This window comes from Rhinatrema bivittatum, chromosome 7 (genome assembly GCF_901001135.1).
Source record: "Rhinatrema bivittatum chromosome 7, aRhiBiv1.1, whole genome shotgun sequence".
Classification (NCBI taxonomy): Eukaryota; Metazoa; Chordata; class Amphibia; order Gymnophiona; family Rhinatrematidae; genus Rhinatrema; species Rhinatrema bivittatum.
Genome location: NC_042621.1, coordinates 46,166,884 through 46,191,747, shown reverse-complemented (window position 1 = coordinate 46,191,747; position 24,864 = coordinate 46,166,884). Strand labels below are relative to the sequence as shown.

General features: G+C 45.0%; 1 protein-coding gene across 1 annotated transcript in view; it reads left to right on the top strand.

Annotated features, from left to right (window-relative positions):
- The window catches only part of TANGO6 (transport and golgi organization 6 homolog), a 308,257-nt gene that overhangs the window by 215,256 nt on the left and 68,137 nt on the right, over nucleotides 1-24,864 (top strand). Inside the window, 2 exon segments of the mRNA XM_029610664.1 lie at nucleotides 16,034-16,168; nucleotides 18,082-18,233. Coding sequence (XP_029466524.1) covers nucleotides 16,034-16,168; nucleotides 18,082-18,233 — 287 coding nt within the window.

Genomic DNA, 24,864 nt, shown 5'->3' with positions numbered 1-24,864 from the left:
CATATTTGAAACTGGTTAGTGTCAAACAGGGCAATTTCATGATTTGCTGGTGTTGTTATTGAGAGTAATTTAGTTTTAAATACTTTTTCGATAATTAATAATAATCCCCCTCCTCTCTTATTAGTTCTAGGGATTGAGAAAACCTCATAGTTTCTGTTGGGTATTTGATTCTTTAACACTGTATTTGTGTTTTTTTAACCAAGACTCGGTTATTGCTATGAAGTTAGGTTTATTGTCATATATCAAATCTGTGATGATGGGAAATTTTTTTGACACTGATTGTGCATTTACAAGCATAAATGAGATTAGTATAAGGCTTTTAAATTTCGTACTGGATGTATCTTTCAATGGAATTAGGTTCCTTGTCTTGCTAGTTGCTTTTTGTTTCACAATAGGAAATTTTCTCTGGGTTGGGACACTTATCTGTTTCGGGAATGGAAATATTAAGGGCAGTTGTGGGGTCGGGAGGGAGTGGTGTTGAGTACCGAAACTTTCAGTTACAACCATCAAATATATACCCTTATCATCAGATTTGTCATGTTATACAGAAGGAAGCTATAGAAGGGGAACTAGGACAGGGCAAGCAACAGTTTGAAGGTGTTGCGCCCATCAGTTGCAGATGGCTGGGACCTCTCATGCTCAACTCTTTTTTTTCCCTGCACCAGCGATTCTTGGACGAATGGTGACCTCCGCCTGCAAACGCCACCTTCCCCGGCATCCCCGGGACAGCATGGGCAATCCCGTCCGCCATCTTGAATCTGGGATAACCTAGGGCACGTGCGCGCCAGGCCCTCTCTTGTACACGTCATGGCGGGAACCTCGGGGTCGTCCCGTCTGCATGACGTCACCCGCCAGTGTACTTAAGCTGCTCGGCCCTTTCCTTTGGCGGGTTAGCAAGGACTACCTTCCTGCTGAATTCCACTCTTCGTTTGGAAACGCTTTATTGCCTTACTTCATTCTATGTTGGGACTTGTTCCTGTTCTCCGGGACTTGGACACTTTAGGTACCTCGGGGGCCTTGTCACGTTCCGGCTATCCGCTCCTCGGAGGGCCTTCCTGCCTGGAGAATCCTTCTACTCACACTTGGATCTCTGCATAGATCTGCCTTGTGTGAGTACATTCATCGACTGCATAACCTCTCTTGCTGAAGGAACCTCTGGTGTACCCCCGGGCCACTACCGGGCTCGCCTCAGCAAACTCTCATCCATGGATCTACACTCCAGAGTTGGACTATTAATCTTCCCAGTTCCACTGACCTCCTGCACCTCAGCTACCATAGATAGCACAGATTCTCGGCGCACCCCGCACTGCAGGCCACTACCAGATCTACATTACAAAGTATTCCACTCTACAGGAGGAATCCCCGGCATACCCCATCATCACTGGGTTATCCCATTACTCTGGACAGTGTCTACATTCCCACTCTGTGGGTTCAACTCCTATTTCCAGCATAAATAAAGTCTCGTTATCTACTGTGTCCTTCTCTGCTGAGACCATGCTTATCGTGATGAGTCCCCACAGGGCTCCTCCCTGTGGGTGGGGTCATCTCTCCCTCGATCCAGGGTTCACAACCATACCAGAACATAACAGATTGCTAACTCCATGGACCCCGCTCAGATCTCAGCCCTCCAGGCCATCCCTGGCCTGGCCTAATGTCTTGCTGAACAACAGAGGACCTTAGAGACTGACTGAACTCTACTTCATCACCTGACAAGGACGCTTCTTCTTAGGTGGTGCCTGCACGAACTTCAGTGCCTTTACCAGCCCCTACTCGATTTTCAGGAGATCCCCTGTTGTGTAGAGGTTTTCTCAACCAATGCTGCATGCACTTCTCGCTACAACCAGCTTATTTTCCTAACGTAGTAGCCAAAACTACGTATATCCTGTCTCTGCTAGACGGGAAAGCCCTGGCATGGGCCTCACCTCTCTGGGAGCGTAGTCAGTGACCTGACTAGATTTCTTGCTCTCTTCAGGTCAGTGTTTGATGACCCTGCTCGCAAGACTGTCACTGGATCCGCTCTTTTGCACCTACAACAAGGCGCTAAACATCTTCCGGACTATTTTATTGAATTTAAGACCTTATCTTCAGAACTCCACTGGGACCTGGGTTGCCTGCGGGCTATTTTTCTGGAAGGCCTTAACTCCCACATTAAGGATGAATTAGCAGCACATGAACTGCCTGACACCTTGGACTCACTTATTGACCTCGCAGGACGGATTAATCACCGCCTGCATGAGCGCTCACCGGAGGTGAAAAGTCCTAAGAAACATCCATCAGGAAGTTTGCGCTCACGTCCAGCGCCTGTGACTCAACCCATAGCTTCACCCACCATTGAGGAAGATGAACTCATGCAATTAGGCTGCAGCCACCTATCCTCCAAGGAGAGGCACTATCGTAAGAGATTGGGTCTCTGTATGTACTGCAGACAACCTGGTCATGCTGTTCACTCCTTTCCCATCTGTCTGGGAAACATGCAGACCTAGGATCCGCTTGAGGACTCTTCCTAGGTCTAACTTCTCTATCTCCTCCACTGACACTCCCAGTCTCGATCATCTCCGGGACTCTTGAATTCCAAACACTTGCACTTCATAGATTCCAGGGCAGGTAGAAACTTCATACTTAAAAGACTGGTAGAGCACGTACGGATACCCACAGTTCCGACACCTACCCCGCTGCTACTTTCCTCAATACACAGCACGCTGCTACCAGGAGAAGTTTCTTATACCACACAGCAGATATGTCTGCGCACTGGCTTTCTTCACACCAAGACCATCTCATTCCTGGTCCTTGACAAAGCCATACGTCCAGTAGTATTCGGGCTACCATGGCTGTAGGCTCATGCACCCCAATTTTATTGGAGAGCCCTAGAACTATCACGATGGGGGGAGCAGCTTGTCACAAAAGATGCTTGAAGAAGGGTAACCCCCATGCCATGCATGTCGACCACTACTTCTCTTCCAGGCCTTCCGCCACAGTACTCGTCCTTCCAAGACGTGTTTTCAAAGAAGGCAGCAGACGTGTTACCACCTCATCGGTCCTTCGACTGTGCTATCAATTTGAAGCCTGATTTGGAGCCTCCCAGAGGAAGGGTGTATCCATTTTCTCTATCTGAGACTGAGGCCATGTTGGCCTATATTCAATAAAATTTGCAAAAAGGATTTATCCAGCCTTCCAAGTCATCTGCCGGAGCCAGATTCTTTTTCATAGGCAAGAAGGATGGATCCCTTCACCCATATATAGACTACCAAGCACTTAATGAGATCACCATAAAGGACCGATACCCTTTACCTCTGATCTCCGAACTGTTTGACAGACTCCAGGGAGCCAAGATTTTCACAAAGCTGGACCTCAGAGAGGCATACAATCTAGTTCGCATATGTCAAGGGGACGTGTGGAAGACAGCCTTTAATACGCATGATGGCCATTTTGAATACTTGGTCATGCCCTTTGGCCTTTGTAATGCCCCGGCCTTATTAAAAAATATGATGAATGAAATCCTGCGAGACATGCTGTACCAATGTGTGGTTGTGTACCTGGATGACATACTGGTTTTCTCCCAATACCTACAAAGTCGTCAAAGGGATGTTGCTAGAGTCCTGCAGAGACTACGTGATAATCGTCTCTACGCCAAGCTAGAAAAATGCTCTTTCCATCAGGAGTCTGTTCCCATTTTGGGTTACGTGGTGTCCAGGCGGGGCTTCCAAATGGATCCACAAAAGACCAAGAGTATTCATGACTGGCCCCAACCCACTGGTCTCAAAGCACTTCGCCGATTCCTCGGCTTCACCAATTATCGAACATTCATCCACCACTACTCTACCTTGACTGTACCGCTTACCGCCGTGACAAGAAAGGGATCCAACCCTTCTCAGTGGTCTCCAGAAACCGTTATTGCCTTTCAAACTCTCAAGAAGGCATTCCTCACAGAACCATGCCTTCACCACCCGGACCCTCGACGACCATTTATTGTTGAGGTTGATGCCTCCGATGTCGGAGTTGTTGGCATCCTTAGCCAGAACAGTGACACACACATACACACACTCCATCTTTGCTCTTTTTTTTTCTCTGCGCTTTTCTCCAGCTGAGTGAAATTATGGGATAGGAGACAAGAAGCTGTTGGCCATCAAGCTGGCATTTGAGGAATGGCGCCCATGGCTCGAGGAGGCACAACATCAAATAACGATCTACACTGACCACAAAAATTTAGAATATCTGTGTCATGCGCAGCGACTGAATAACAGACAAGCCCGCTGGTCCTTATTTTTTAATCGTTTTGATTTTCTACTCAAGTATCGTCCTGCTGACAAGAACACCCGTGCAGATGCTCTCTCACACTCATTCACTTCAAAGGATATCCCAGATGCACCCGCGAAGGTGATTCTGGCCGCTACTCATTCCGTTCCAGCTGGGAAGACTGTGGTCCCCCACACTCTTTGAAAGAAGATTCTTAAATGGGCTCATGATTCACTTCTAGCTGGACACCCTGGGCAATCTCGTACGTTATCTACCTTACAGAGATACTATTGGTGGCCTTCGATGAAGGAAGACATATGAACTTACATAGAGTCTTGCGCCACCTGTGCAAGGCAGAAGCCTCTGGCCGGTCGCCCTTCGGTTCTTGTTCAGCCTCTGCCAGCCCCAAGCGAACCTTGGACACACATAGCGACGGATTTTGTCGTTGATTTGCCAGTGTCCAACAGAAACAACACCATTTGAGTCACAGTAGACCGCTTCTCGAAAATGGTGCACTTTGTGGCTTTACCCGGGTTACCATCAGCCCCAGAATTGGCAAAGCTGTTTATACGACACATCTTTCGCCTACACGGCATGCCGAATCATATCCTCTCGGACAGAGGGGTACAGTTCACTGCTAAATTCTGGAGAGCCCTTTGTAAAAAATTTGATATTTCATTGAACTTAACAGCGTACCATCCACAATCAAATGGACAAACTGAAAGGACGAACCGTACACTCAAACAGTTTCTCCGCTCCTACGTCAACTCCAGACAAAGCGACTTGTCAGAATTGCTCCCCTGGGCCGAGTTTGCCCTGAATTCACACTCATCAGCTTCTACTGGATCCACACCTTTCCAACTTGTGTACGGTCGCCAGCCATTGCCTCCATTGCCAATACCCTTGTGAGTTTCATCTCCTGCAGCCCAGGCTTTGGCACAAAAACGCCACCAGCTTTGGGAGCAAACCAAAGGCCTTTTACAAAAGGCAGGTCAACAGGCCAAGAAATGTTGTGACGCTCATCACAGAGCAGCACCTCATTTCCAACCTGGAGACAAGGTATGGTTCAGTATCCGTTTTATCCGTCTCAAGCTGCCATCTGTTCGATTTGCTCCTCGCTACATTGGGCCTTTTGCTATTCTTTGCCACCTGGATCCAGTGACTTACAGCTTGCAACTACCTACTTCTCTGAAGATACATAATGCCTTCCAAGTATCTCTCTTGAAGCCGCTCATCTTATCTGAGTTTTCTAAAAAGACACCGGAACCTCAACCTCTTGCTGCCGAAGAGGACATTACCTACCAGGTGGATAACATTCTCGATGTGTAGAAACATAGAAAGCGCTGGGAGTACCTCATATATCCTGGGAAGGATATGGGTCAGAAGAAAATAGTTGGGAGGCTGCAAGTAACATCCTCAACAAGGACCTAATGCGTCAATTCCATTTGGCTCATCCAAGGAAACCGAAACCCCCGGGGAGTGGCCCTAAGAAGGGGGGTACTGTTGCGCCAGTCGGTCGCAGATGGCTGCGACCTCTCATGCTCACCTCTTTTTTTTTTTTTTCCCTGCACCAGCGATTCTTGGAAGAATGGCGAACTCCGCCTGCAAACGCCGCCTTCCCCGGCATCCCCAGAACAGTGTGGGCTTTCCCGTCCGCCATCTTGAATCCTGGATAACCTAGGGCATGCGTGCGATCCAGGCCCTCTCTTGTACACGTCATGGCGGGAACTTCGGGGGTGTCCCCTCCTCATGACGTCACTCGCCAGTGTACTTAAGCTGCTCGGCCCTTTCCTTTGGCGAGTTAGCAAAGACTTCCTTGCTGCTGAATTCCACTCTTCGTTTGGAGACGCTTTGTTGCCTTACTTCATTCTAAGTTGGGATTTGTTCCTGTTCTCTGGGACTTGGACGCTTTAGGTACCCGCTCCTCAGAGGGCCTGGCTATCCGCTCCTCGGAGGGCCTTCCTGCCTGGAGAATCCTTCTACTCACACTTGGAACTCTGCATAGATCTGCCTTGTGTGAGTACATTCATCGACTGCATAACCTCTCTTGCTAAAGGAATCTCTGGTGTACCCCGGGTCACTACCGTGCTTGCCTCTGCAAACTCTTTTCCATGGATCTACACTCCAGAGTTGGACTATTCATCTTCCCAGTTCCACTGACCTCCTGCACCTCAGCTACCATCGACAGCACAGATTCTCGGCCTACCCTGTGCTGCGGGCCACTACCAGATCTACATTGCAAGGTATTCCACTCTACAGTAGGGATCCCCCAGCATACCCCGCTCCGCAGGCCACTACCGGGGTCATCATCACTGGGTTATGCTATTACTCTGGACAGTGTCTACATTCCCACTCTGTGTGTTCAACTCCTATTTCCAGCATAAATAGTCTCATTATCTACTGTGTCCTTCTCTGCTGAGACCATGCCTATCGTGGGCGGGGCCCTCTCTCCCTCGATCCAGGGTTCACAACCATACCAGAACATAACAGAAGGGTGGTGTGGGATAGCGGATTTGGTTAAGGGAGGGCTCTCTAAGATCTATGGCCTTATACAGAATGCTACCCCCTGCAGGCTGAACTATATTCAAGCCTGGGAGAAGGACTTGGGAAAGCCTTTCTCCAAAGATGAACGGGATCAGATATTTTTGAATACTAAACACCAACTGGCTCCCATCGACCTACAGATCCCCTCCGACTACACAATTCGTCAAGACCGACAAGAGATGCATACAAGGGATCGCTACAGGTACCACCGTCCAAATCTACCAGACACTGCACACTAAGAGACCGGGCTTTCTCTACAGCCATCCCACCGTTATGGAACTTCATTCCCTCAAATCTCAGAACAGAACCTTGCATCTAAACCTTCAAAAAAAGACTAAAGACCTGGATATTCTTACAAGCCTTCCCGGACGCCAACATAGTCAACTAATCTCCAACTACACCTTGGTTATCCATTCTAAGGTTTTACATATGTAAATTAATAACCTATCCTTTCTCTTCCTTCTCATCCAAGTTCTTATCACCCTGTTATATGTAACTGCCTTTTCAGCACCTTTGTTATAGTTATGTTTACTATGCACCCCTGTTTTATGTGAACCAGCATGATGTGACTGCTGTCTCGAATGCCGGTATATAAAAATTTGAAATAAATAAATAATAAATAAAAATAAAAGATGTGTATGTCCGCTTCTCTTATGGAAAACGGATTCAAAGTCCTATTTCGATGGCATTTTACCCCACATAGACTACATTGTGCTCATATCAGTCCAGATGATTTATGTTGGAAAGGATGTGGTCAATCGGGAACTTTTATTCATATGTGGTGGGAATGCCCTAAAGTGGGAAGACTCTGGAAGGAGGTGTAGGATATTTTACAAAGGATTCTGAGTTCGACCCATTCTTTTGCTACCGGAAAGGGCGTTATTGAATACATCAATTGAGGGCTCTAGAAGTGACAATGTATTATTTACTGAAATATTTCTGGGGACACGGTGTATATTGGCATCTACATGGACGTTTTGTTTCAAAATTGGACAATATGTGTATCCTGTACAAGATGATGGCTCAGCAACACCACAACATACTTCGCTTTACCCAGGTGTGGAATCCTTATTTGCAATGGAGGGGCAGCTTACCGCCTGCAGTGACTTTGAGTCCGAGACAACTTCTATCCTCGGCAAGTAATGCAAATGACACTCGGACAATTTAAGAGTACTGTATCACGCACCGTGGTTTGTTTATTTACTTGATTGTTAGTATCTTGGTTACATTAATATGCTGTATCTTATGGCAATGATATATACCTGTACATGTTTGTACAATGTTACATTAACATAATATGTTTAATAAAATTTAAATTAAAAAAAATGTACTATTTGGAACAGCAAAAATATTTGGACATGGACATTTGGTTATCTGTTTTGGTTTGGCTAATCCACCGAACTTTATTGCCTGTGCAAAGAAATACCATCATTTTAACTGATACAGGGTAAGTACTGGTTGTTATGTGTACTTTTGGAATATTGTAAATTTAGACAGAGCACTTACTGGTACATGTCTCCTGCTGTCTCTTCCTGCTTCTGCTTGAATAACAACCCAATTGTTTTTCAGAAATAGTTTAGCCTGCTTTAGTAGAGAGTCTGTATATGAGTGATTTATAGCTTGAGTTCAGAATTTATTTTATTTATTTATTTTTAGTTTTTATATACCGATGTTCCTGTATAATATACATATCACACCGGTTTACAAGGAACTCAAACTGACGCCTCATTGGGCAGTTTACATTGAAACAAGATAACAATATAATATAAGAATATAGCTGACTTTTAAATAAATATATTCCAAAAGATCAACTTAAAACTGGAATTGAAGCAAGGTAGGAAGAGTGCCTGCAGGTTTCATCTGAGAGGATAAAAGGACCAAGCCAGCCTCACTCACGGGCCGATTCAGTAAAGTCCGCTCTCCCGGCGCGCACACAGGCCACTCTCCTGTGCGCGCAATTCAGTATTCAGATTAGGCCCGGCGGTAAAAAGAGATAAAAAGAGGCGCTAGGGACTCTCGCGCGTCCCTAGCGCCTCTTTTTGCACAGGAGCGGCGGCTGTCAGTGGGTTTGACAGCCGACGCTCAATTTTGCCGGCGTCGTTCTCAAACTCGCTGACAGCCACGGGTTCGGAAACCGGACGCCAGCAAAATTGAGCGTCCGGTTTTTGAGCCGCGGGCCGACTTCAAGTTTTTGTTTTTTTTTAACTTTTTGTAACTTTCAGGACCTCCGACTTAATATCGCCATGATATTAAGTCGGAGGGTGCCCAGAAAAGCAGTCTTTACTGCTTTTCTGTGCACTTTCCCGGTCCATCAAGCCCAGCATCGTGTTTCCAACAGAGGCCAAAACTAGGGCACAAGAACCTGGCAATTACCCAAACACTAAGAAGATCCCATGCTACTGATGCAATTAATAGCAGTGGCTATTCCCTAAGTAAAATTGATTAATAGCCATTAATGGACTTCTCCTCCAAGAACTTATCCAAACCTTTTTTGAACCCAGCTACACTAACTGCACTAACCACTTCCTCTGGCAACAAATTCCAGAGCTTTATTGTGCGTTTAGTGAAAAAGAATTTTCTCCGATTAGTCTTAAATGTGCTACTTGCTAACTTCATGGAATGCCCCTTAGTCCTTCTATTATTTGAAAGTGAAAATAACCGAGTCACATCTACTCGTTCAAGACCTCTCATGATCTTAAAGACCTTTATCATATCCCCCCTCAGCCGTCTCTTCTCCAAGCTGAACAGCCCTAATCTCTTCAGCCTTTCCTCATAGGGAAGCTGTTCCATCCCCTTTATCATTTTGGTTGCCCTTCTCTGTACCTTCTCCATCGCAACTATATCTTTTTTGAGATGCGGCGACCAGAATTGTACACAGTATTCAAGGTGTGGTCTCACCATGGAGCGATATAGAGGCATTATGACATTTTCTGTTCTATTAACCTTTCCCTTCCTAATAATTCCTAACATTCTATTTGCTTTTTTGACTGCTGCAGCACACTGAGCTGACAATGTTAAAGTATTTTCCACTATGATGCCTAGATCTTTTTCCTGGGTGGTAGCTCCTAATATGGAACCTAACATCGTGTAACTACAGCAACGGTTATTTTTCCCTATATGCAACACCTTGCACTTGTCCACATTAAATTTCATCTGCCATTTGGATGCCCAATCTTCAAGTCTTGCAAGGTCCTCCTGCAATGTATCACAGTCTGCTTGTGATTTAACTACTCTGAATAATTTTGTATCATCTGCAAATTTGATAATCTCACTCGTCGTATTCCTTTCCAGATCATTTATATATATATTGAAAAGCACCGGTCCAAGTACAGATCCCTGAGGCACTCCACTGTTTACCCTTTTCCACTGAGAAAATTGACCATTTAATCCTACTCTCTGTTTCCTGTCTTTTAACCAGCTTGTAATCCACGAAAGGACATCGCCTCCTATCCCATGACTTTTTAGTTTTCGTAGAAGCCTCTCATGAGGGACTTTGTCAAACGCCTTCTGAAAATCCAAATACACTACATCTACCAGTTCACCTTTATCCACACGTTTATTAACCCCTTCAAAAAATGAAGCAGATTTGTTAGGCAAGACTTCCCTTGGGTAAATCCATGTTGACTATGTTCCATTAAATCATGTCTTTCTATATGCTTTACAATTTTGTTCTTGAGAATAGTTTCCACTATTTTTCCCGGCACTGAAGTCAGGCTCACTGGTCTATAGTTACCTGGATCGCCCCTGGAGCCTTTTTTAAATATTGGGGTTACATTGGCCACCCTCCAGTCTTCAGGTACAATGGATGATTTTAATGATAGGTTACAAGTTTTAACTAATAGATCAGAAATTTCATTTTTGAGTTCCTTCAGAACCCTAGGATGCATACCATCCGGTCCAGGTGATTTGCTACTCTTTAGTTTGTCAATCTGGCCTACTACATCTTCCAGGTTCACAGTGATTTTGTTCAGTTCGTCTGACTCATCACCCCTGAAAACCATCTCCGGAACCGGTATCTCCCCAACATCCTCATTAGTAAACACGGAAGCAAAGAATTCATTTAGTCTTTCTGCAATGGCCTTATCTTCCCTAAGAGCCCCTTTAACCCCTCTGTCATCTAATGGTCCAACCGACTCCCTCACAGGTTTCTTGCTTTGGATATATTTTAAAAAGTTTTTATTATGAGTTTTTGCTTCTATGGCCAATTTCATTTCAAATTCTCTCTTCGCCTGTCTTATCAATGTTTTACACTTAGCTTGACAATGCTTATGTTTTATCCTATTTTCTTCAGATGGATCCTTCTTCCAGTTTTTGAAGGATGTTTTTTTTGGCTAAAATAGCCTCTTTCACCTCATCTTTTAACCATGACAGTAATCGTTTTTCCTTCCTTCCACCTTTCTTAATGCGCGGAATACATATGGACTGCGCCTCTAGGATTGTATTTTTAAACAATGTCCATGCCTGTTGAACACTTTTAACCTTTGCAGCTGCACCTTTCAGTTTTTTTCTAACTATTTTCCTCATTTTATCAAAGTTTCCCTTTTTAAAATTTAGTGTTAGAGCTGCAGATTTACTTATTGTCCCCCTTCCAGTTATTAGTTTAAATTTGATCATGTTATGATCACTGTTGCCAAGTGGCCCCACCACCAAATCTCACTAAATCTCACCAAATCTTGTGTTCCACTAAGAATTAAATCTAAAATAGCTCCCTCTCTTGTTGGTTCCTGAACCAATTGTTCCATGAAGCAATCATTTATTACATCCAGGAACTTTATGTCTCTAGCAAGTCCTGATGTTACATTTACCCAGTCAATATTGGGGTAATTGAAATCTAAAACCAAAACACAACAGAGCACTGCTGCACTTAAACCAATAGCATCCAGAAGAAGAGTGCAGATATAGATATTCAATCCCAATCAATTTCAATCCAGTTTTTGAGAAGCAAAGGTTGTTTATTATTTAAATGTGGCAACTCCACTGACTTAAAATACGAGCATCTTATAGGCGTCCCCTGACACGGTCCCGTGTTTCGCCTCGGGCTGCATCTGGAGGGAGCACAAGCATTTCAAAGGACAAACTGTAAAAAAACATATATACAAATCAGGACAAAAATAATGGACTTAGTACCGAACAAACTTATAGCATATCAAAAGTACATGTGTTCAGCCTACCTGAATGCAGAGTAATTTAACATTTGGCAGGGAGCGCGTTCACCCTAAATACAGACAGGTATTTAAACCCGGCAGAAAAAGGCGCCAGATATAGGTGAACAGGTCATGTGGTTCCAGGGGGCCAATCATGTTCCAGGGGGCCAATCAACGACAAACCTTTTCCGTAGGAAAAAAATCAGCAGAACCAGGGAGCACGATTTGAACCTCCAGGGAGGAAGATTCAGAACCAATGTCAGGAAGTATTTCTTCACGGAGAGGGTGGTAGATGCCTGGAATGCCCTTCCGGAGGAAGTGGTGAAGACCAAAACTGTGAAGGACTTCAAAGGGGCATGGGATAAACACTGTGGATCCATAAAGTCAAGAGGCCGTCAATGAAGAGTGGGTGGCTCGCCAGAATGACGGCTACTGCCTGGAGATAATACCCTTATTCAATAAACATACACATGGTTGCTGTGACTCCAACATCGCTCTAAGCTTCAACAGCAAGAGGAAATGTGGAAAATATCTGGTAGGACATTCCTGTGGAAAAAAGGATTTGCACTCACAAAGCGGGGAGTAGCTGGCTTGTTATGGCGGTTACTACCCCAAACCAAATAAGCCTGATACTTCACTTTCAATGCATATCCAGCACAGCTCTCTGCTTCAACGGCAGGGGAGAAGAAAAACTGTTACTTCACGCATATCCAGCACAGCTCTCTGCTTCAACGGCAGGGGAGAAGAAAAACTGATACTTCACGCATATCCAGCACAGCTCTCTGCTTCAACGGCAGGGGAGAAGAAAAACTGATACTTCACGCATATCCAGCACAGCTCTCTGCTTCAACGGCAGGGGAGAAGAAAAACTGATACTTCACGCATATCCAGCACAGCTCTCTGCTTCAACGGCAGGGGAGAAGAAAAACTGATACTTCACGCATATCCAGCACAGCTCTCTGCTTCAACGGCAGGGGAGAAGAAAAACTGATACTTCACGCATATCCAGCATAGCTCTCTGCTTCAACGGCAGGGGAGAAGAAAAACAACCAATAAGGGCTGTATAACATAGTCTGGGTAAAACAAATAAGCATGGGTGTAGCTTGCTTATTGCGGCGGTTACTACCCCTAACTAATCAAGCGTGATATTTCACTTGGATGCAGCTCCATCACTGCTCTCTACATCAGTGGAAGGGAAATAGAACCAAAGAGCTAAGAGAAACAGATAAGTATGAGGAAAAAAAATGTGTGAAGCTTGCTGAGCAGACTGGATGGGCCATTTGGTCTTCTTCTGCCGTCATTTCTATGTTTCTATGTTGGTCCCCGTCCCTGAAGCGCACCTAGCAGTCACACACACAGATAACACTCAACTTCAGGTGAATAAAAACCACTCTAATTCACGATTAAGCCCTTTGGGGGTAACTGTATCTAATAGAAAAATCCATCTTTGTTCTTTTCGCCCCAGCTGGTCAGCATAATTGCCGCCCCGAGGGGAGCAGGGAACTACTTCAATCACACAGAAGAAAAGATCTGAAATGGTATGTGAGTGCTGAGCCCAATGTTCAACTAAGGGTTCATTTTCCCCGGCGTGCTGTATGTTAGAGCAATGCTCTATCATACGGGTCTTCACCATTCGAGAGGTTTTTCCAACATACAGTAAAGGGCATGGACACGTGATAACATATATAACGCCTTGAGTAGTACAATCAGAGAATGATCTCAAAGGAAAAGTTTTATGGGTTCCCGGGTGTATAAACAATGACAGGGGTGCCGTGTGGCAACACATGGAGCAGTGGCCGCAAGGTTGATGTCCGAGAGTGGGGACGGGTCCCCTAGAAGATGTAATCAAATCTGCATGAATAAATCTGTCCCGTAAGTTTCTCCCTCTACAATAAGTAAACCGAAGGGGTCCCTGAAACAGGCGATGTAAAGAGAGGGACTGCTAGTGCCTGCGGATAATATTAGTAACTTGACGGCTTAATACCGAAAAGGGTAAAATACAGTTGTTAAACGTGTCAGATGTGCGGGAGTGCGGAAGAAAAAGCAAGTCACGATTAATAAAAAGTGCACGCTTCAAAGCATTTTTAACCACCTTACGTGGATAGCCTCTGGATAAAAATCTCGTTGTCATTATGCTTGCCTGTTCCAAGAATTCACCCCGGGTGGAACAAAGTCTGCGAAGCCTTAAAAATTGGCCTGTTGGAATGTTTTTCCTTAGGGCTCGGGGGTGACAGCTATGAAAGGACAGCAAGGTGTTTCTATCAGTGTCTTTCCGGTAAATGGTGGTCACAAAATGGCCATCATCTACCGAAATCAAAATATCCAGGAACGCTATCCGTGACTGGTGTATACAGTAATTGAACTGAAGATTAGGATCACATGAATTTAGCCAGTCCAAAAACATAAAGAACTGTATGTCCGTCCCTTGCCAGATAATAAATATATCGTCGATAAACCTCAACCATACAGAGACAGAGTGAAACCATGCAGACGGATAAACAAAGGATTCTTCAAATCTGGCAACAAATAAACAGGCCAGACTGGGGGCCATAGTGGCCCCCATAGCCGTACCCTTAATCTGATGGTAAAACGTATCATGAAAACGAAAGAAATTCTTTGTGAGGGCCAAACTGGCTAACGTGACTAAAAAAGACGTAGGAACCCTTTGGGGGGCGGGACGAGAATTCAAAACATCCTCAACAATTTTCAAAGCCTCCAACTGAGGGATATTTGTGTAAAGTAAGACTATATCCAGAATAACAAAAAAGAAAGACTCCCGTGGAACTGGCGAAGAATCCAAAATTGTAATGAGATGGGCTGAATCACGAATGTATGAACGTATACGGGGAACAAATGGTTTTAAAAATAAATCAACAAATTGGGAAAGGGGTTCCAGAAGTGATCCAATCCCCGCCACGATAGGACGTCCTGGGGGATTTTGTAAAGACTTATGAACTTTCGGCAAAGTATAAAACACAGGTGTTATTGGAAATTCTGGTAACAAAAATTTCGCCTCCCGAGGTGTCACTATTCTAACCTCTTCTGCCTGCTGAACCACCATCTTAATCTGCTGTTGGAGCGCCGGGGTTGGATCCCCTGGTAAGGGGAGATAAAAGGATGAATCATTAAGTTGGCGGTGTACTTCAGCAACGTATTGGTCTCTGTCCTGGATAACAATCCCGCCCCCTTTATCGGCGGGTTTTATAACAATAGACGGGTCATTCTGGAGGTGAGTAATTGAAATTGAAATCTCCCATCATTATTGCACTGCCAAATTGGTTTGCTTCCCTGATTTCTCTTAGCATTTCATCTGTCTGACCATTTTGTCCAGGTGGACGGTAGTATACTCCTATCACTATACTCTTACCCAACACACATGGGTAACACTAGGGCGTCGAAAATGCGCGTCCAGTCGCGGGTTAACAGTGCGCTCCGCCGGAGCGCACTATACTGTATCGGCCTGTGAGCAATGTCAGTGGATCTGATGAAAGAGAGCAGCTTCCAGTACTGTCCCAAAGGAGATTGGACATTCATAGGGGCACAGCCTACACTGGAGGTGTCTCTGGCTAGTGCTTGCCTGCTTTGGCAACAAAATAGCTATAGAGTCATTACCATTACCTTTATTATTGCAGGCAAAAAATGCTTTTGCCCAGGTACCATTGTCAGCTGTGTATGCCATTTCTGTGCCTGTGTGTCAATCCATGCATTTATCAACTGGCCAACCTTTTTGTCTTTCTAGCCAGGGAGAAGGGGATTTTCAGCTTTTTTACAGGCAGTTTAAGCCTTCTGATTTGATGTATTGTTTCATGTTTTCCCCAGTGAGGTCAGATGGCAGAATGTTAATTCTCCCCCCCCCCCCCCCCAAAGATTAAATAGTTTCTCAGTCTCAGCCAAAACTTCACAAAGGGACTGTCTTCATCTCAGGGCTCTGACTCCTGCCCTGGGATCTTAGTCAAAAGGCCACAAAAGGACCATCCACGGCTCAGGGTTCAGACTCTGTGTTTGGGTCTTAGCCTACGGTGTGCCATAGGATACAGTGAATTATCTGTGCCTGGTTTTTCTTTCATCTGCTTTGTATTAGACATTCTTTTTATTTGTGGCTTGCTTGCCAGGAGTCGCCCTTCTGTCAGATGTGTATCCTGAGCAGATCCTGCCCATCTTGCTGGCACAGTACGGGAACATTCAGAGAGCCCCGGAGAGCAGAATGAAGATGGGCGAAGTGTTGATGCGAGTAACTAGGGCTTTGGGTAAGTTGTTAGAGAATGCAGTGAATTTATAAAGAGAAGGGGCAACTCTCCATCCTGTTACCCATAAGCAGAACATGTTTCTCTTGTGTCAGCACATAGGCTGAACTTAGTAAAACTTCGAAAGCATAATAAATTTAAGAAGTATTTCTCCTCTGTTTTGCATGGTCTCGTGTACCCATGGTCTGTGTGAATGAGCCATGGACTCTGCAGGATTCTTGTGTTCTCTGCTCATGCGGTGGAGCGCGCTGTTAACTGGCATTTGAATGCGCGTTTTCAACGCGCTAGCTTTACCCCTTATTCAGTAAGGTGTAATAGCGCGTTGAAAACACGTGTCCAACCCTCCCGAGACTAATAGCACCCGCAACATGTTAATGCATATTGATGGCCCTATTAGTCATTCCCGCGCGATTCAGTAAGTAAAATGTGCAGCCAAGCCGCACATTTTACTTTAAGAAATTAGCGCCTACCCAAAGGTAGGCGTTAATTTCTGCCACCGCCGGGGAAGTGCACAGAAAAGCAGTAAAAACTGCTTTTCTCTGCACCCTCCGACTTACTATCATGGCGATATTAAGTCAGAGGCCCCAAAAGTTAAAAAAAAAAGTTAAAAATTAAAAAAAAAAAATTTTTAAATGGGTCCGCGGCTCGCAGGTTGAAAACCGGACGCTCAATTTTGCCGGTGTCCGGTTTCCGAACCCGTGGCTGTCAGTGGGTTTGAGAACCGACGCCGGCAAAATTAAGCGTCAGCTGTCAAACTCGCTGACAGCCACCGCTTCCGTCAAAAAACAGGAGCTAGGGACACACTAGTGTCCCTAGCGCCTCTTTTTACCGCGGGCCCTAATTTAAATTAACTTACTGAATCGCGCGCACAGGAGAGTGGCCTGTGCGTGCACTGGGAGAGCGGGCACTCGCCCCATCTCCCGCATGGCTTACTGTATCGGCCCAAATGTTGGTGAGAGAGAGCAGGTACAAATCTCTGCGGCTTACATTTCCCTTGGGCAGTTCTGAAAGTGAAAGCACACATGGAGTTTTTCTTTGCAGATTGGTGCAAAGACCATGGGCAAAAATTGCATGTGGACTTTGTACTATGCGAGTAGTTTAAACTTGCTCTCCTTCCACCCCCATAAAGACCAGTTGGTCAATCCAGCCTGCCCAATTACCCCTGCCCACACTGCAAGAACCTGTCCCAGTCTGCCCAATTACCCATGCCCATATGATAAGGACACAGTGGTTGCACTGTGCCAATCTGCCCAGTTCCTCTTGTCTTCGTTAATAAAACATCACTTGCTATGTTGTGTCATGACTGATGATTGCTTTGTTCAGTTTTTTGTGAGTGTTACTCTTTCTATAGTGCCCTGTCCCAGGTGCTTTAGAACAGGCTAAGCACTATAGAATTCTCTACGGGGATACTGTCCACGGGGTGACATCTGAAGAACTGACATTGACTGCTTCAGGAAATTTGGAAACTTGCCATTTCTGGGTTGTCCTCTAGCTGTGCCTTGTATAGTTAATGCAGGCCAGGCTGGAACTGTCCTTCAGACTGCCGCCTTTCCCATGCCATGTAAGTGAACGCATGCTAGCATAGTGTGCAGTGGGAAAAGGAGCACAGCCTGAGGGGCCATGAGTCAACTCCTGGGAGTCTGGGGCAGAGCGGCCGCCTCCCCTGCTACTGGTAATCCGCCAGCTATTGCATTTTACGTCCAGGTGTGTGAAGCAGGCAGGCTAATCTCACGTTCCACTTTTACTTTCTGGTGCATATTAATTGACCAGAAGCAAGACGTACAACTGTGCAGAATGAAAGTGGGGCTTTAGAGAGAGCAGCTAGAAAGCTCTCAGGAATGCTTCAGCTCCCCAGAATTTTACTGTTCTCTATATGGTGTATTTTTAATGCTGTTTGATTTCTTCCTCTCCTGAAGGAGACATGGTCTTCTGTTATCGGGACCCCCTGATTCATGCTTTCCTGAGGGGAACAAGAGACCACGACAGCACCCTGAGGGCCAGCAGTCTGGCAAACCTTGGAGAAGTGTGCCAGAGACTACAGTTCACACTTGGCTCCTTGGTTCATGAGGTATGGAAGCAGAGTGCCTGTTTCTGGGCCCTTGGTACAGTATCTACAAGTCTTAGGGCTCTCCAGTGGTGTGCAGTGACATTTATAGCAAGAGATTCAGTCTCGCTCCCTCAGTCCCCTCTCTCTGCCCACATGTGCCGCCCACCCTTCCCCTCCTCCATCTCCCCCCAGGTCTACAGTAGTCTTGCTCCCTCAATCCCCTCTCCCCTAGAGACAAAAGAGACCCATGAACCCCATATGACATTAGGCTTGTTGTATCATGTAAGCCATGAATAAACAATTACGGTGTAACCCTGACTATGGTCACCAAGTAATGTATTAGAGATTTCAGGAAGGTTTCGGCTTTCTAGGTTTATTAAGGCAGTGATTCTCAACCATTGTGTCCCCAAGCACTGGAAGGTGTGTCGTGCACTCCCGCTGGCCTGGCTGTTCTTCTCTCGCTCTCCTTTCACCAGAGCGAGAAAGGCAGACATCTTTCTATTGCTGCCATTGCCGCCTGGGCTGTCAGCATGCTCAAGCCCAGATGGGAACAGTACCAGTGTCAGAAGCAGCTGGCAACTGCATCATGGCCTTTTCCTCTTCCCGCCCCCACGGCCTGGAAGAAGAAGTGATGTGTAGTTGGGAGTGTGGGAAGAAGAAAAGATCATGCTGTATTCAAAAATAGTGGCAGTGTTGGCCCAAGGAGCAGCGCGGGCCTGGAGAAAAACAGACATCAGCTGACAATCAACAATGGGAGATAACAACTTTAGTCCCCGCAGACAATGGGATTCTTTTTCTTGGACCGGGGGACTGGAGGAGAAGGCTGCTGAGCTGCACTCCATTTGTGCTCTGGTGGGGGGAGTGAAAATTGAAAGCAAACCAGCATGTGTGTAAGTGAGAGAGTGAAAGAATGTGTGTGACTGAGAGAAAGATTGAGTGTGTGAGAGCTTGTGTGTAAGAGAGAGAACACATGTATGTGATTGAGAGAGAGAGACTGGTCTGGGAGGTGACTGGTGTGCATGTGAGAGAGACCGGTCAGGGTGGTGAGTATGTGTGTGTGTGTGAGAGATAGAGACTGGTCAGGAGGCGACTGTAGGAAACACTGGTCAGGGGGTGACTGTAAGAGTGAAAGACTGGTCAGGGAAGTGACTAATGTATGAGAGTGAGAGACTGGTCAGAGAGGTGACTGGTATATGTGTGAGACAGAGACTGGTCAGGGAGGTAACTGGTGTGTGTGTGTGTGTGTGTGTGTGTGTGTGTGTGTGTGTGTGTGTATGAAAGACTGTTCCCTGTACGTACCAGGATCAGTCCAGACTGCTGGGTTATGCCTCCCTTCCAGCAGATGGAGTCAGAGAAAAGCTGAAAAGCACCCCCTAGATATACTGGTGTGCCACCTGCGATCCCCCAGTATATTCTCTGACTCCAGCAGATTGAGAGGCATAACCTGCGGTCCTGATCCTTTTCAGATTTAAGATTGATTGTACAGGTTTGGCAGTACAGTTCCTTTGGCTAGACCAACTACACTTATTTAAAAAAAAAAGAAAAATATATAGACTGGTCTAATTAAAATTAATTAAAATTAATTTTGTTTTTTACAGGATTAGTTACAGGTTTTTTTTAACGCGGGCTGTGCAGGGGCAGGCTTCATGGCAGGCTTGGCAGGGCAGTGCCCTAACGCCTGATTCCCGGAGGTTTATTTATTTCCTAGGTGGCCAGGGGGAGTATTCACTGGAGGGCCAGTCATTCTCCCACCTTTCTATGTTTCCAGAGAAGTCCATACCTCTGAAGGGGGCTCGTGATTGCATTTTCAGTGAGACTGGTTGTATGTTCAAAGGAGTTGATTATTTATTTATTTATTTATTTATTTTAAAACTTTTCTATACCGTCGCTAAGTTATATACCATCGCAACGGTTTACAAATAGGCACATAGACTAAGGCAAGTAAATGTAGGATATCGTACATTCTAACAGGTGCCAATAAAGTTTGGTTACAATTTCATAAATAAAATCATTATTTGAGTAATGTTGGTCAAGTCCAGGTATATTATTGAGTTACTATCTCTTTGAGATATTACTTCTTAAATGTAGGATTGAGTAAATTCATTCTCATCTTCATTACCCTGTACTTTCATTCTCTCTACCCTCCACACTCTTTAGTGAAGGCTTTTTTAAAGAGCCATGTTTTTAAATTTTTCTTAAAAGTTTTGAGATTATTCTGTAATCTGAGTTCAGGGGGCATTGTGTTCCATAGTATGGGACAAGCCAATGATAAAGCCCTTTCTCTCACTTGGGTTAATTTTGCTGTCTTTACTGAAGGGGTTGTTAGTAGTGCTTTGTTTGCTGAGCGAAGGTTTTTTTGTGAAACGTGTACTCGTAAGGCTGTGTTTAGCCAGTCTGCTTCTTTATCATATATTAGTTTGTGTATGGTGCATAAGGCCTTGTATTTTATCCTGTATTCGATGGGTAACCAATGTAAGTCTGCTAGAGTTTCGGTTATATGGTCCCTCCTCTTTTTTCCCGTCAGTATTGTGGCTGCAGTATTTTGAAGTATCTGGAGTGGTCTTATCGATGTGCTTGGGAGTCATAGTAAGAGTGCATTGCAGTAGTCAGTGCTGGAAAAGATAAGTGTTTGCAATACTGTTCTGAAGTGGGCAGGTGTGAGTAATGGTTTCAATCTTCTGAGGACCATAAGTTTTGCATAGCCTTCTCTTACTTTTATAGATATGTGTTGCTTCAGGTTGATTCTGGGTCCATTATTACTCCCAGATTCCTTACTTTTTTCGGCTAGCTCAATTTTTGGTTATTTCTTAGGGTTATCGGTGTTTGAATGATTTCAGTATGTTTTCTCTCAAGGTGAAGGAATTCAGTTTTGTCAATGTTGATAACCAGTTCCATTTGGTTTAGTAGTTGTTTAATTATGTCTAGGTACATGTTAGCTAAACTTAATGTTTTTTCAATTGTGTCGTCTATTGGTAGAATTAATTGAATGTCGTCTGCGTAAATGTAATGTATTATCCCTAGGCCTGCCAGGAGATGACATAAGGGTAGCATATATATGTTAAAGAGGGTAGCAGACAGCACTGAACCCTGAGGTACTCCTGTTTCAAGTTTAAATTTTTCTGATAATGTGTTTTTTATCTGGACTTGAAAGAACCTGTTGTTTAGGTAGGATCTGAACCAGTTTATTGTTTTGTCACATAATCCAATTTCTTCAAGTCTTTTTAGTAGTATTTTGTGGTTTACTGTATCAAAGGCTGCAGATAAGTTGAGCATTATAAGGATGTAATGTTTACTGTTATCAAAACCTCTTAGTATGTTGTCTGTTAGTGAGAGAAGTAATGTCTCAGTGCTGTAGTGTTTTTGGAAGCTGTGTTATGAAGGGTACAGTATATTATTATTGTCTAGGTGTTCAGCTAGCTGTTTCTGTATTGTTTTCTCTATTAATTTAGCTAATAATGTGAGGTTTGAGGCTGGGCGGTAGTTAATGAGGATTAGTGGGTCACTGTTTTTCTTTTTGATGATTGGTTTAATGATTGCCCCTTTTAGTGTATCTGGCATTAATCCTTCAGTTAGGGATAGGTTTATGATATTAGGATTAGGGCGCACAAAGGGGCAGGCCCCTTTGTGAGCCCCGAGAGAAGCCGCATCCCATCCGTCCTTGCAGCAGTCTCCAGCTACTCTCAATTCCTAACTACCGATCTTAGTAGCACCAGCCTCAGACGTCTGCAACCCCTTCGCGACTCAACAAGCAAGTAAGCATTTCTGCTTAGCCTTCAACCCCGCCCAATATAGTCTCAGTCCCCTTCCTGCTTAGCTCTACCCTATTCTGCACTCACCCTCCAGCTTCTCAGTCTAATCCTTCAACTAGCACTCTACTCTCCCCCGGATCTAACTCCTGGCCAGGTCTGGTGGAAACCGATTCGCAGGTTCAGCGCAGATTGACCTCGCCCCTTACCAGCAGGTGCCTGCGCCTCCTTTCCTTCTTTCCTTCAACCTGCCTGATTCTCAACGCTCACTTTTTAGCCAGGATGCGTTCCTTCACCATTCCCATAATTTACAACCACCTGACGAGACCTCCGAAGTCTTATACCCACTCACCTAATCGCCAACAGAGGCTCATTCCCATCATGATATCTCCAGTCACACAAATTCTTGGCCTTGCACTATTCTCACGGACACTATTCAACGCGTAATCCATCACCAGGAAAACGCACATTCTCAACGATTTCCTTTCAGAAACCAAACCAGACATCTGTGCTATCACAGAAACCTGGTTGAAAACCTCAGACACCGTATTAATAAATCAGCTCCCCACTCAGGCCTACGACCTCCTCTCTATTCCCAGGCTCAAAAAAAGGGGAGGAGGGCTGCTCCTAGCAGCCAAAAAAGGATTAGGTCTAACCCTACAGCTTGCAAATACCTCATCCAACCTGGAATTTGCCCTCTTTAAATCAAAATACCTCCAAATCGGACTAATCTACGCGCCACCCGGAATTCTTGAAGCAGACCCCTCCCCCATCATCGAAATCACAGCAAAACACCTTAATGCCGAAAAACCAGCCATCCTGATGGGAGACTTTAACCTGCATGTTAACGCTCAGCCACGCTCGACGAATTGTGAAACCATACTCTCCACACTCAACCATATGGGATTCAGACAAATTGTCAACAATCCTACTCACAAAGCTGGACACACTTTAGACCATATTTTCATAAATGAGGGAATATTGCCCCATACCAACCCAACATGCTCACCAGTCCCGTGGTCGGACCACCAAGTCATCTCTACTGTCCTAGAGATCAAGAAACACCCTCCCCAGGCAACCCATTTAACTTCAGTAACTGTCAGGAAACCCTGCTCCGGAGAACTCCTCAGCATGCATCTCTCCGAGGAATTAGTTCACCTCGACCTCTCTGATGCCTACACTGCCACCTCGTCTTGGATTAACATCACTAACAAAGTAGCAGACCGAGTGTGCCCCATGACCACAAAACACTTCACCCAGATAAGGACAACAGGAAACCCTGGTTCACTCCTGAACTAAAGTCGCTTAAACAGGAGCTCAGATGTAAAGAACACAGGTGGCATAAAAACCCCACCACAACAACCCTCTCTGCCTACAAATCCTGCCTAAACGCCTACAGAAATGTCATCAATAGAACTAGAAAAGAATTCTTCTCAAAAAAGATCCATCACTTTATCTTTGACTCCAGAGCTTTATTTTCCTACGTATCAGCCCTCACAAAACCGGCTACACCCCTCATCCCAGACGACCAAGCTACCAACAAGGCCAATGAACTGGCAAACTACTTTGATAAAAAAATTTCCACCCTCACGGGGCCCTGGCCTTCTCCTACTTCTCCATTCCCCAGCGGTTCTCAACTCTCGCACTCAACCTTCTATCAAAAAAATTCAACCTTAGATACCTTAGATACCTTCGAATTGACATCTTCCTTAGAAATAGAAAACCTCCTTAAGAAGCTGAAACCCTCATCTCACCCTTCAGACCACATACCATCCAACCTGCTTTTCTCCATTCCAAATATCATCGCCAAGCCAGTTGCAGACATCATAAACTGCTCACTGTCTCAAGTGTTTAAAATCATGAGAGGTCTAGAACGGGTAGATGTGAATCGGTTATTTACTCTTTCGGATAGTAGAAGGACTAGGGGACACTCCATGAAGTTAGCATGGGGCACATTTAAAACTAATCGGAGAAAGTTCTTTTTTACTCAACGCACAATTAAACTCTGGAATTTGTTGCCAGAGAATGTGGTTCGTGCAGTTAGTATAGCTGTGTTTAAAAAAGGATTGGATAAGTTCTTGGAGGAGAAGTCCATTACCTGCTATTAAGTTCACTTAGAGAATAGCCACTGCCATTAGCAATGGTTACATGGAATAGACTTAGTTTTTGGGTACTTGCCAGGTTCTTATGGCCTGGATTGGCCACTGTTGGAAACAGGATGCTGGGCTTGATGGACCCTTGGTCTGACCCAGTATGGCATTTTCTTATGTTCTTAAGGACATGTCCCAGACCAACTCAAGACTGCGATGCTTAAACCTCTCTTAAAAAAAACCCAACTTTCCACCCTCAGATCCAGCCAACTTCCACCCCATAGCTAACCTTCCTATGATCGCCAAACTCATGGAGAAGATAGTAAACAGACAACTATCCGAATACCTCGAAGAAAATGACATCCTCACTCCAACTCAATTCGGATTCCGGAAGGCCCTGAACACTGAATCATTACTAGCCCCTCTCTCGGACACCATCCTCCTAAACCTGGAAAAAGGTCAACCATTCCTACTCGCACTTCTGGATCTATCCGCAGCGTTCGATACCGTGAACCACACGACCCTTCTACAGCAACTAGCAGACACTGGCATCACAGGATCTGCTTTCAACTGGTTCAAATCCTTCCTTGAAAACAGGTTTTACAAGGTAAGGATCAATAATAAAGAATCACACCCAATCAGATCTAACATGGGGGTACCCCAAGGATCTTCCCTGTCACCCACCCTATTCAATATTTACCTCCTCCCACTCTGCCATCTACTCACCAACCTCAAGCTAACGCACTTCCTATATGCGGATGACATACAGATCCTCATCCCCATCTCAGAGTCACTCCACAAAACATGGTCCCATTG